General features: G+C 50.1%; 1 protein-coding gene and 1 long non-coding RNA gene across 2 annotated transcripts in view; one reads left to right on the forward strand and one right to left on the reverse strand.

The window, feature by feature from the left end:
* The window catches only part of LOC111161967, a 45,532-nt gene extending 32,850 nt beyond the window's left edge, over positions 1-12,682 (reverse strand). Inside the window, exon 1 of the long non-coding RNA XR_002641551.1 lies at positions 12,571-12,682. This is a non-coding gene — a long non-coding RNA (uncharacterized LOC111161967). The remainder of the gene's footprint in view (positions 1-12,570) is intronic.
* On the forward strand, positions 2,810-4,604 carry LOC111161963 (leucine rich repeat and Ig domain containing 4). Its single transcript, XM_022526063.1, has one exon. It carries the CDS (start codon positions 2,823-2,825, stop codon positions 4,602-4,604), a length of 1,782 nt encoding a protein of 593 aa, XP_022381771.1. The 5' UTR covers positions 2,810-2,822.
* Positions 12,683-12,863: the final 181 nt, after the last annotated feature.

The raw sequence follows: 12,863 nt of genomic DNA on the forward strand, positions 1-12,863 counted from the left end.
AGAGAGGAAAAAAAAAAGGAGAAATGCTTTCTGGCTCTTTTCTCTACCTCGGTCTTGGCAGCAGCGGCCACAGCAGCGACAGCAGCCACAGTGGGCAGGCAGGCGGGCGGGCGGGCAGCGGGTGGCAGGCGGTAAGGAGTGAGACACACCCGGAGGTACAGCCAGCCCCCACCCCAGCCCTGGGGTGCAGCTTGAATGGGACGGCCCCCAGCCCCAGACAGATGCAGTGTCCAACTTGATGCCGCCCTCCAGCTTCTCCGGTAAGTGACCCCACCCCCTGTCCCAAGGCTGCAGCTGCCCTTCTCTATAGCATTCTCAGAGACATGGCTAGACCAACATGCCTGTCAGGCTGGAGGGTTTGTGCCCCTCTTGTCCCTCCCCACCAGCTGTCCCCAGCACCCCCTCCTGCCTCCCCTCCTGGCTCTGGCCAGCCATTGATCTTGGCCCCGCTGGACTTCAATGGGAAAACTAAAATGTCCCAGAGGCCCCTGTAGGGAAGGACTCTAAGGAGACCTCCGTCCATCTTCCCAGTGCTTCCTCTACCTCTGGGATGGGTTTTTCCCACATTTCAGTGTGGAAATTCCAGAAATCTTTCCCCCAAGAGCCCTCTCCCCATGCAGGTCCCCACACCTCAGTCAGGTCTGCTTTAAAAGGGATAATCCAGGTTCAGATGTGTTTCTGGACTGCCACATAGACGCAAGAAGAAAGCTTCCTGTTCCCTGAAGAGATGCTGCCCCAGACCCCAACCCATTTAGAGAAAGAAGTGGTTCTGACACCCATTTCTTCCTGCAAAAGTGGCTGGAAGCCAGTCCTGTAGCCATGGAGACTGGCAAGGGAAGTTTGTGATTAAATTAGCCACCTTAAAAATAAAGAAAAGGGGTTGTCCCCAGATCCCCCAGCCCCTGGCCCAGCAGGCTTTGGGGACCAAGAGGAAACTCACAGGAGTAGGAGGAAGGGAAGCTGGGTTACATGCTTCACTGCACTTTTGCTGAATGCACAGCGAAAAGGATGAGCAGGAACTGCAGCGGTTGTGATAAAGAGCTAGCTGTTGGGTGGACTTCCCAGAACAGGCACAGGGACAATGAGGGACACTGGGACACGTCTGTCCCATGCCAGAAATACCTGCTAGGTTGGGCTGGGGACAAGAGGAGACTGAGCAGCAGCCTTGGCCTGCCCCGTGCCCTTCTCTCTCATCCCAAGCCTGGGGATGGTGTCCTGCCTCCCTCTGCCTCTCTGATCTTCAGTTTCCCACTACCACAGCAGGAGCGCTGCCAGAACAGCCCTTCTAAAGGGGGGCTGTGGAGCCTTGTTTCAATCAGGATCCAGGGATGTGATCCCCCCGAATGGGAAGAAGTCCTACCATCTCTTAAACTGCCTCTTCTAAGTTCCACATGGGAGAAAATGGGGCATGTGGGAGAAAACTGACCCTGCAGGGCCCAGACAGCCTGAAGCCCCAAAGGCCATCTGGATCCGCAGCTAGAAAGAAACCCAGGCAGCCTGACATCCAGGGAGCATCCCTTGTCTCTAGTCCCATCTCTTTAGCCCTCACTTGCCAATTCCAATACCTCCCCTCCCTTGTTCAATGCCCTATTGACATTGAACAGGGGAAGCTGAGGGTGAGTTCACCATCTACCAGGCCCCTTCTCCTCTAGCACCTCGATCACTCCCCGGTGGCCATTCTGCCCGCCATCATCATGATTCTGCCAAGGCCCTCGGTTCCCAGAAAACTCACTTGCAGTCCACAGGCTCTGCACACGGCCTCCCCCAGAGATCGCTGTGCCAGCCAAGGGCTTGCACGCTCCCCACCCATAGCACCGGGCCGGGTGCTGTCTCTCACCTGTCTATGCATCCCTGGCTCACAGCCTGTCTCCTGTGTATCACTTGGACAGCTGAGCCCAAAGGGTACAAGAGAGCTTCCTCAGATTAACACCTTGGACTAAATCAAAAACACCATTGAGGAGGAATAGAAGAGAAGCCTGAGACTAAGGACTAAGCAACAACCTCAAAACTTGGGCATCCCTTGGGTCCCTCACATACCCCAGTGTCATCCACTAGGGGATCACCCTTAGGGTTCTTGTGAGGGACTCAAGTGCCCCCTGCAACCTATACCGTAGCTGAGGTGCTGCTTGGCTGTTGTCCACACGGGCATTTTCAGGGAGATTGGATCTTGCTCATTTAGGGCCCCAGGCCAGACTGGAGAAGGGCAGAGGGGCAGTAAGTGCAGCCTGGGGGAGCAGAGGCTTCCCAGGTTTCCCAGCCTTGGAGGACTCAGTCAAGGTGAGGACCTCACTCCAATCTTAATCCAAGGATGTGATTCCCCCTGAGCTAGGGGGGAAAAGCTGGGGCAGATAACACAGAAGAACAAGGGTCAGCAGAGAGTGGGAGGGCAGGGCTTGGGGAGAACAAGTAAGGAGGAGGGAGAAGGGACCAGAGGTATTCCTGGATCTCACAGATACAGGAAAAATCCAATACAGGAAGACTCAGAGTTACTTCCTTGTTTCCTGTCCCAACCACAGGAAACTTTCCCCACTGGAGTCAGGCTCAACTAGGGTTCCATGAGCCAATAAGCACTTGGCCTGGTGTCCAGGGCTAGGGGCAGGAGGAAAATAGAGATTCTCCGAAGAGGAGGCCCAGGAGGCACCTAAGGAAGTGGTCCACCAGTGGTGCTTCCCGGGTCTCCACCCTACTCACTGGCAATGCTGAGACAGATACCTCCATCTCTCTCTCCTCTAAGGAGGCCCAGGGAAGGCCGGGGTCACCATCACCTGAAGTCACTTTCCATAAAGGACCATGTCATCATCTATTCCAGGACTGAAGAGGGTATGGCCATGGCCACAGCTCCAAAGCGAGCCTGGCCCCCTTGGCCCCCTCTCCTGTTCCTGCTCCTTCTGCCCGGAGGGAGCTGCGGCGGGTGCCCTGCTGTCTGTGACTGCGCCTCACAGCCCCGGGCAGTGTTTTGTGCCCATCGGCGACTGGAGGCTGTGCCTGGAGGACTCCCACTGGACATTGAGCTCCTGGACCTGAGTGGGAATCGCCTGTGGGGGCTTCAGCGTGGCATGCTCTCCCGCCTGGGCCTGCTCCGGGAGCTGGACCTCAGCTACAACCAGCTGTCTAGCCTGGAACCCGGAGCCTTCCATGGCCTCCAAAGCCTACTCACCCTGAGGCTGCAGGGCAATCGGCTACGAATCATGGGGCCTGGGAGCTTCTCAGGCCTACCGGCCCTCAGGCTGCTGGACCTCCGCCTCAACCAGATTGTCCTATTCCTTGACGGAGCCTTTGGGGAGCTGGGCAGCCTTCAGCAGCTGGAGGTGGGGGACAACCACCTGGTGTTTGTGGCTCCAGGGGCCTTTGCAGGGCTGGCCAAACTGAGCACCCTCACACTGGAGCGCTGTAACCTCAGCACGGTGCCCGGCCCAGCCCTGGCCCGCCTCCCGACACTGGTGGCTCTCAGGCTTCGAGAACTGGACATCGGGAGGCTGCCAGCCGGGGCACTCCGGGGCCTGGGGCAGCTCAAAGAGCTGGAGATCCACCACTGGCCATCTCTAGAGGCCCTGGAGCCCGGGAGCCTGGCAGGGCTCAATCTTAGCAGCCTGGCCATCACCCGCTGCAATCTGAGCTCCGTGCCCTTCCAAGCACTCCATCACCTGAGCTTCCTGAAGGTCCTGGATCTATCTCAGAACCCCATCTCAGCCATCCCAGCCCGAAGGCTCAGTCCTCTTGTGCGGCTCCAGGAGCTCCGCATGTCTGGCGCATGCCTCACCTCCATCGCCGCCCACGCCTTCCATGGCCTGACCGCCTTCCACCTCCTGGATGTGGCAGATAACGCTCTTCAGACCCTAGAGGAGACAGCCTTCCCTGCTCCAGACAAACTGGTCACCCTGAGGCTGTCCGGCAACCCCCTGACCTGTGACTGTCGCCTCCTCTGGCTGCTACGGCTCCGCCGCCGCCTGGACTTTGGCGCATCGCCCCCAGCCTGTGCAGGACCCCGGCATGTGCAGGGGAAGAGCCTGAGGGAGTTTTCAGACATCCTACCTCCAGGGCACTTTACCTGCCAACCAGCCCTGATCCGAAAGTCCGGGCCGCGATGGGTCATCGCAGAGGAGGGGGGGCATGCCATTTTCTCGTGCTCCGGAGACGGAGACCCAGCTCCGACTGTCTCCTGGATGAGGCCACAGGGGGCTTGGCTGGGAAGGGCTGGGAGAGTGAGGGTCCTAGAGGATGGGACGCTGGAGATCCGCTCAGTGCAGCTACAGGACAGGGGAGCCTACATCTGCGTGGTCAGCAATGTTGCTGGGAATGACTCCCTGAGGACCTGGCTAGAAGTAATCCAAGTGGAACCGCCAAATGGCACCCTCTCTGACCCCAATATCACCATGCCATCTATCCCAGGGCCCTTCTTCCTAGACAGCAGTAGGGTCGCTATGGTGCTGGCAGTGGGCTTCCTTCCCTTCCTCACCTCTGTGACACTCTGCTTTGGCCTCATTGCCCTCTGGAGCAAGGGCAAAGGCCGGGTCAAACATCACATGACCTTTGACTTTGTGGCCCCTCGGCCCTCTGGGGATAAGAACTCTGGGGGTAACCGGGTCACTGCCAAGCTCTTCTGAGCTTTCCTTCCATGGTGGAATTCCAGCCAAGATATCAGAAGGGAAGAAAACCAAGGCTCCTTGGACCAGAAGCTAGTCCCACACTCGCCTGCCTCGTGCCAGCAGCTAAGGATGGTCTGCCTCCCCCTGCTTTTGCAGTTTGAGGGTCCCAGGGAGCAGAAGATACAGATCCACAGTCAGCCCAGCCCTCCCCAACCACCCTTCCCCCAACAAAGCAGGAAACATCCCCAAGGCTCCAGTCTACTTGCTCGCACTTATGCCCTTTAACAATCACTACCAGCTGCCAACCACAGCTATAAGATTATTGCAGAGGTGGGGCTGGGAAGTGCCCCTTGCTTCTCAGTGTTTCTGCTCCTCAACCAGGCAGTCTCCCTCTTTTTTTCTGCTCTGTCCCCTCCCCAGGCACAAGGAACTAGGGCCAAGGACCTCAGGGTAGGAAGATGTGAATATGCGATAGCGGTGTGCAGGGCGGGGTGGGGGGGGTCACACTACACATTGGCGCTATGTCTGCATGAGCCTCCAATACCTGTCCCATCTGTCACATCATTAAACTTGCTGCCAAATGGCCATGACAGTTGCAGCCTAAATGAAGTGTGATATCGGGAGTTTTATTTCACTCTTTTTCCCCCTTCATTGTTAGCAAATCTCTCCCTTCCTACACTTTCTGCCTGCCCACTGAGCATGTATCCCAATGGGCTTGCCTGATATACAGGCTTGACACAGAAGGAGGCCCAGAGATGTTCTGGAGAGACTCCCATCTATTTCAGTTTCAGCCCTTTCCCTGTCCTCTGCATCTGTGCAGCTGGAGAAAGAGAGGTCCTCCACCTTCCAAGATATCTGCTGCAGAAATACCAGCCTAGGACACCCAGCACCTTCACTTCTTTCTCATTCTTATTGGGATCTCCTAATTATGATCTCCCAATCACAGATCCCTAGTGCCCTGGAGGAAAAGTATAAAGGGAACTCCTAGAAAATGCCCAACGAAAGCAAGGATCTGCAGTTGTGCTAGGAGAGAGCCCGTTGTGCTAGAAGAGAGTCCCAGAACCCAGCAGGACCAGGCTTGGAGAAAACAGGCAGGAAGGGGCACCACACACTGTAGTGAAAAGCAGAGGAAAGAGGCAGCAGCAGGTTCTGGCTGCCTAGTTAATTTCCACTACCTTTTTGCAGGTGCCCCTTGTTTTCCTGTTTGGTGCAGCCCCAGTGGGAAGCTGTCTCTGGATAGAGGTCACTACTGAACAGAGACCCCAGGTACAGAGGAGGGGTGGGAGGAGATGCTGACTGCCTTTGCGTGTGCTTCAAAGAGAAAGCAAGGCAGAACCAGAGAAAAGGAGAGATTCTAGAGGCAGCAGCACCAGCATCATCAGAAGGGGAGGAGTGAAGGGAGAGGAGGGGCAGGGAGGAGGGACTGAGAAGCGGGGAGTCATGTGGCCCTAGGGAGCCTCTCTCTGCAGCAGCATCTGCTCAGTGTCCTTAGCTCCCCTCTGCCCTCAAGAGCCCCCAACCACACCACAATATGCAAGCATCATGAGCCTCCTAGCAATTCCTGCTGCTCGCGTCCTTGCTTCGAGGAGACTCCACTAATTAGAAGATTCCCAGCTCAAACTGTCCCTGACCAGAGAGGGGAGCAGGTGCCCTCCAGGAGGCAGCCAGATTTGACAGGCACACAAGCTCTTCAGTAGGGCCCAATGAGGATATGAGAGTGGACCAGAGGTAAGAACCCAGCAGGCTGGGGAGTGAGGCTGGAAAATCCAACAATCTTGAGAAAACGGTAACCCTGACCTTCCAACCTCATCCCCCCAAACCCCAACCCAATTCTCTTACATCCTGGCAACTGCCCCTCTCCAGTTTGTAAGGCACCAGAAAGGTTTCCCTGGCACAGCCCTTTCCCCTCCGAAATCTTTCATGCACAGGTTAGTAGGTTGGGACTTGGGGGTCTAATACTAGAGGTCCTCACTCTAGTTGCCCATTCTGCAATGCAAAAGAGGGCGGAAGCAGCATTGCTATGCAGACAAATCTCTGGAAAGCCCCCAGAGGCAGTGGGGAACAGATGACGTGCCCTAGAGCAGAGGATGCAGCTCCCCGGGTCCCACAGTCTCTACAACAGCACTGCCCAAAGGCAAGAGAATGTGAGTCACCCATGTAATTTCAGATGGTCTCGTATTACGTTGAAAAAGCAAAGAACCCAGAGATACCATAACATTTTGATACTATATTTTATTGAACCCAGGGCACCCAAACTATTATCATTTCAGCATGTTATCAATATGAAAATTAGTAATGAAATAGTTTACATTATTGTTTTCATATTACATGTTTGAAACTCAGTGTCTATTTTACACTTATAGCAAATCTCAATTCAATCACTAAATTTTCCCAGAAAGATGCGCGCTGTTCATAGGTTTCATAAAAGTCATTGTTGAAAAAGGGGTTCCACACATCCACGTTGTTCCAAATATATTAAAAGTTTTCCAATAACTAAATCAAGTATCAGTTTTAATATTTAAATGTAGCCCTCGAGAAGCACATTCAGCCTGGGGAAAATGCCCGTGGAACTACCGCCCACTAACACCCCTTGTTTTCCCTACAGTTTTTCCTAAAGCCCTTTGATGTGGCAAGGTCACTGTGATAAGCACTTCCACAGCTTGTCCAATCACCAGCAAGCCAGTTCCTTATCTTACCTGCCTGGGGAGGCTGCCCTCAGTCCAGGTGTGACTGTACAGGCTGTGTGTGTGTGTGTGTGTGTGTGTGTGTGAGTGTGTGTGTGAAGAAGCATGTAAATGCAACCAGGGACGCGTGCTAGTGGTGTGCATGTATGTGCGGGGATGTTACTAAGGACCACATAGTCGGGGCAACCCAACAGAGGCTCTCCGCAGGGTCAGATTGAGAAACTTGCTCAAGGACACACACTAGTTAGTGAGGCAGCTGTTTTTTAACTCGGGGTTGTTGGGAATCAAAACCCAAATGCTTCCCACCAAGTATGCTGCTTTAGTCATTGCCTGCTCCTTTGACCCCTCCCCAGGGCCTCTCCATGGAAGGGTCTGACCTGGCTCCTCTTCCACCCCACCACTCAGAACAAGTCCCTTAGGGGGACACAGCCAGCTGTTGGTCCTCCCCTGCCTTCAGAAACTAAGGCGCCTGACTCAAGAAGCTGGGGGTTATTTGGTTGGTTGTTACACTTTCTTCTCAGTTACCTCTCCAAATGTCCTTGCTGCCTCTGTTCCGGGGACTGGCAGAAAGGGGCAGAAATTCCACGGATCAAATGGTCTGAACTGAAATCCTGGATGCCAGCAACAGAGCCTCTCACAATTTGGAGTCTTCAGACTTCCTCCTTTTCTGGGTTCGAATGTCAAAAACCTCTTTGGTTATAGAGAGGCTGCTCGGTAATTTCTAGTATGGTAGAACAACCAGAAGGCCTACCTTCTGCCTATCCCTGCTTGACAGAACCTTCCTGAGATTACCCCATCCTCCCACTCTCCTCTCTTCCATTTCAGACATGGTCTCACCTAAGCTGAGAGAAACTTGGGCCCCTAAATACTCGGGCAGCATTTGGGCACTCCCCATTTTGGTCCCTGACAGATTCCAATTTCTCTATTTCCTATGCTATGCTGGATCCCGGATTCAAGGATGAAAGCCCTGCAAGGCAATGATCCACAGCTTTTTTGGAGTCACAGACCCCTCTGAGAATGCCTGGAGTGAGCTATGAACAAAAATGCTTATAGATTGTCCTCAGTCACCCTGAAACCATCACAGGCTCCATGGAAGGCAGGTGAAGAAGCTCTGCCATCAGAAGCAGGGGCGGGGAAGGCTGAGGACAAGCCTGTACTCTCTGGGGTCCATCATAGGCAAGGAGAAAAGGCTGGGAAGGACTATGGCACAGAATGGATGTTAGCACAGGTCAGGGCAGCTTCTCCCCTCCTTTGTTCCCCTCCTCCCACCAGCTTCCATCTCTCAGTGGGAGGCAAGAGAGTTCAGGGTGGGGAGGGAATTTTGCCCAAAGAAGAGAGTGTGGTGGTGATTCAGGATGGAGAGCATTTGATATCAGGGACTCCTGAGTCCTCTTCCTCCAAATTGCTCTGTAAGGAGAATTAAGTAGGAAGACATAGAGCTGAGTGGTGGAGACCAGAGAAGTAGAGGACACCTGCCACAATCCATCCATCTGCTCTAAAGACTAAAGAGCAGCACAGCATAATTGGGAATACTTAGGCCTGCCCTCTGGGTTGCTGGTTTCGGATGCAGAGCCTTGAGTCATGGGGGAGGATAGGGTAACTCCTACAACAGACAAAGGGAGAAATGAATGCTGTTTTCTAAAAACCCAGATGGCTGAATATTGTATCCTGGATTATTTGCCTGTTGTCCAAGAGGGGAACTCTGTAAGCAGGAAAGGCTCTGGAATCAGGCTACTGCCTTTGAGAACCTCTCACTGCCCAGCCTTCTAGTTAAAGTCCACTTTCCTGCTTAGCTTATTGAATGGAAACACCTGCTCACTGAATGCTCTGGAAAACCCAGACCTTACTTTAATTGGTATCACCTACTCCTGCACCCTTCAAGGGAATACCCTTGAAGGGAAGAGGACAGACTCTTCAAAACTGAAGATAAGGACACAGAAATTGCAATTCATTCAATCCCAGCCTCATAACCCAATCTTTCAATCCTGACTCGGGCTCTTGGAGGAGTGCGTGAGATGACAAATCCCAAAAAGGATTTGAGAGTTTGGAATCCTCTCACCTAAACCTATCCCTTCTACTGCCAACCTCTCTGTTCAGCCAATTAAAAGTTAATTAGAAGTCAACACTCATTCAAAAAATTTCTGTGAAAACGGATTACACCTGGTTTTCTGCTGTTCTGATTAAGAAATTCCTCCTGTGGTTAATTTGTAATCCTCGTTTTTGGACTTCCACTTCATATCCTTTTTGCCTACGAACTAGAAGATAATGGGTCCACAAAGCAGGCCTGTACTTTTTATAGCAACAATGGTTATTCTTGCTTAGGTCTGAACTACTGGTTTACCTTTTAAAAAGTAAACGTGGCTACTGCAATCAAGGCAGTCAAATACTGAGGAATAATCTTAACAAGAAATATGTAAAGTCTATAGGACAAATACTTTAAAATGCTGCTGACAGAACACCAATGGCTTAGACGGGTATGTAGGAAGATTCTGTATGACAAATACAATTCTCCCTTGGGTAAACTAACAATATGTGGTTCCAATCAAAATAAAATTAACAGTATAATCACAAAGTATCTTGGGGTATATTCTCACAATATACTACACAGTAATTAGAATGAATGGACTAAAACTACACACAACAATATAGCTGAATCTCACAAAAATAATGCCAAACAAAAAAATCTAGACACAAATAAGTACATACTGTTTGATTCTCTTCATACAAAAAACAAAAAGAGGCAAAAACTAGTTTGTGCTATTAGAAATCAAAAGAGCCTTTTACTCTTGAGGGGAGTAGTGCCTGAGAAGGAACACAAGGGTGGCTTTGAGTGGTAATGTTCTGTTTCTTGATCTGGTGTTGGTTACATAAATGTGTTACATTTTTTAAAATTCATCAAGATGTATTCTTTTCAGGGTGCCTGGGTGGCTCAGCTTTCAACAGTCTGCCTTCGGCTCAGGTCATGATCCCAGCATCCTGGGATCGAGCCCCATATTGGGCTCCTCCTTCTCCAGCTCCCCCATGCTGGTGTTCCCTCTCACTATCTCTCTCTGCCATAAATAAAAATCTTTAAAAAAATGTGTTCTTTTCATCTGTGCACTTTTCTATATGTATATTATACATCAATTTTTAAAATTTTGATGAGAAAATACATAATGTACATTAATTTTAAAAAACCAGTATGGTACTAGAATTGAAAAGAGATCAATAGAACACAAAAAATCCAGAAACAGACTTGAATACATATGGCAATTTGGGTCTTATAAAGGTAGAATCCAAAAAAAAAAAAAAAAAAAAGGGAGGAAATACGGGTTCATTCAATAAGTAAAGACAAATAAAACAAAACTAAGTCGGTTATCTATCTCACACTTTTACACCAAAATAAATTCCAGGAGAATATTTACATACAAAAAAAGACACGATTAAAGTATTTTTAAAAAACACTGGAGAATTTCTTAATAATCTTGGTAGAAGGCTTTTCTAAAATATTATAGGAAACCCAGAAGTTATTTAAAAATAGTGATAAATTCAAATACATAAAAATAAAAATATTTGCCTAGCAAAAATACCACCATAAGCAAAGTAAAAAGACATAGGACAAACTGAGAAAAGGGAAAACTATTTTTAACTTATATATGAACAAAGAGCAAATAAGACCAATATAAATATGAAAAAAGCATATGAACAATTTATAAAAAAAATACAACTGCCACTTAAATGTGCTAAAAGATGCCCAACCTGACTTAAAAGAAATGAAAATTGGGGGCTCCTGGGTAGCTCAGTCAGTTGAGTGTCCTACTCTTGATTTCAGCTTAAGTCATGATCTCAGGGTCCCAAGATGGAGCCCCACTGGGGCTCTACTCTCAGGGAGATGTCTGCTTGAGATTTTCTCTCTCTCCCTCTGTCCCTCCCCCCTTTGCTCTCTCTCACACTCTCTCTAAAATAAATCTTTAAAGAAAATAAGAAATGGAAATTAAGAGTACAATAAGAAACCATTTACATTATGAGACTGTCAAAAATTAGAAAGCATAAGTATGTTACCAAACGGGTCCTTTTCATACACTGTTGATGGGAGAGAGAATTTAAAGCTTCAGTGGAAGGCAATTTGGCAATACATACTTTCTTTACCAAATTTTTTTCAAATTTCATTGCTGATGGAATGAAAATGAGAAAGGTCTTTGGGAATTTGCAAAATTATATCTATCCAAATGAAAAACAATGCACACACTTCTTTGACCTAGTATTCTGCTGTCCTAAGGATTTATTATACAGATAAATATCAGCCAGATGAAATCTACTTGGGTATCAATATAATGTGAAAGGACTGGTTAAGTATATCTTAATACATCCCTCAGTCTTACTGTGAAACTTACTATGAAGCACGTACATATGCTGTGCTGGTAAGCTATCTAGGCTATATAATGGCAAGAACAGTACAGATAAATAAATTATCGACTGAGAAAAAAATATATATATATGAATATATGTGCATGTTTACTAAAGAATATCTTGTGGGGGCGCCTAGGTGGCTCAGGGGGTTCAAGCCTCTGCCTTCCACTCACAGGTCATGGTCCCAGGGTCCTGGGATAGAGCCCCGCATTGGGCTCCCTGCTTGGGAGCCTGCTTCCCCCCCCACCACCTCGCCTGCCTCTCTGCCTACTTGTGATCTCTCTCTGTCAAATAAATAAATAAAATCTTAAAAAAAAGAGAGAGCATCTTGTGAAAAAAAATTACAAGAATGTAGTAAAACTGGTTGCCTCCTGAGGGAAGGGAGACCTTATTCACCATAATAACCTTTAAAGTCTATGAATTTTGTAGAATGTGTATGTATTACTTACTCAAAATGTACATCTTAAAAATTAATACGAAGCGAAAACCTGAGGCCCAAAGGCATCGCTCTAGTTGACCAAAGATACCATCTGGCGTTCCTTCAACACGCACGGAGTGCTCATCGTGAGCCAGAGCGACAGAAGATAGTGCCAAAGACCTCCACGTTACGAGGAGCGCCCAGCCCCGCGTCCCTGGGTGAGCCGGGGGGAGTGCGGGGTCCGGCTCGCGAGGCTCCCAACCCGCCCGACGGCGGTAGCAGGGCCCAACTGTCCTTAACGGTCCACGGTCCGGAACGGCGCCTGGAATGCCCTCTCCCCAAGGAAACCGCCGCCTGGGAAAGCCCACCCCCTTTGCCGCGCTGCACGGAACGGGGCCCCCAGCTGTGCCTTTGCTCCGGTCGTCAACACGCTCCCCTCGATCCCTAGGTAAAGGCGAGCCCCTGACGCCCGCACTACCCGTAGCTCCCTTACCACGGGGCGCTCCAACTCGGGTCCCTCTCCATCTCCTCAGCTGCCGTGGCCGTCTTCATTTTCTGTTCACTCCGAGCATCTCTTTCCCCTCAACCTCTCCATCTCTACCGAGCCTGTTTTATGTTTAAAAAAAAAAAAAAAAAAAAAAAAAATTGTTTTCCATGCCTCCTGAGTCCCTGCCACAGTATTAGGACCAATCAAGGCAAAAGATCACAGAGGAAAAGTGGCGGAGCATCGCCATCGCCGGTCAGGAGGCTGCTCTCCCCACGGTAACTGGGGTGTCAGTGACACTA

This window comes from Enhydra lutris, unplaced genomic scaffold, assembly GCF_002288905.1.
Source record: "Enhydra lutris kenyoni isolate GAN:26980312 unplaced genomic scaffold, ASM228890v2 scaffoldscaffold88, whole genome shotgun sequence".
Classification (NCBI taxonomy): Eukaryota; Metazoa; Chordata; class Mammalia; order Carnivora; family Mustelidae; genus Enhydra; species Enhydra lutris.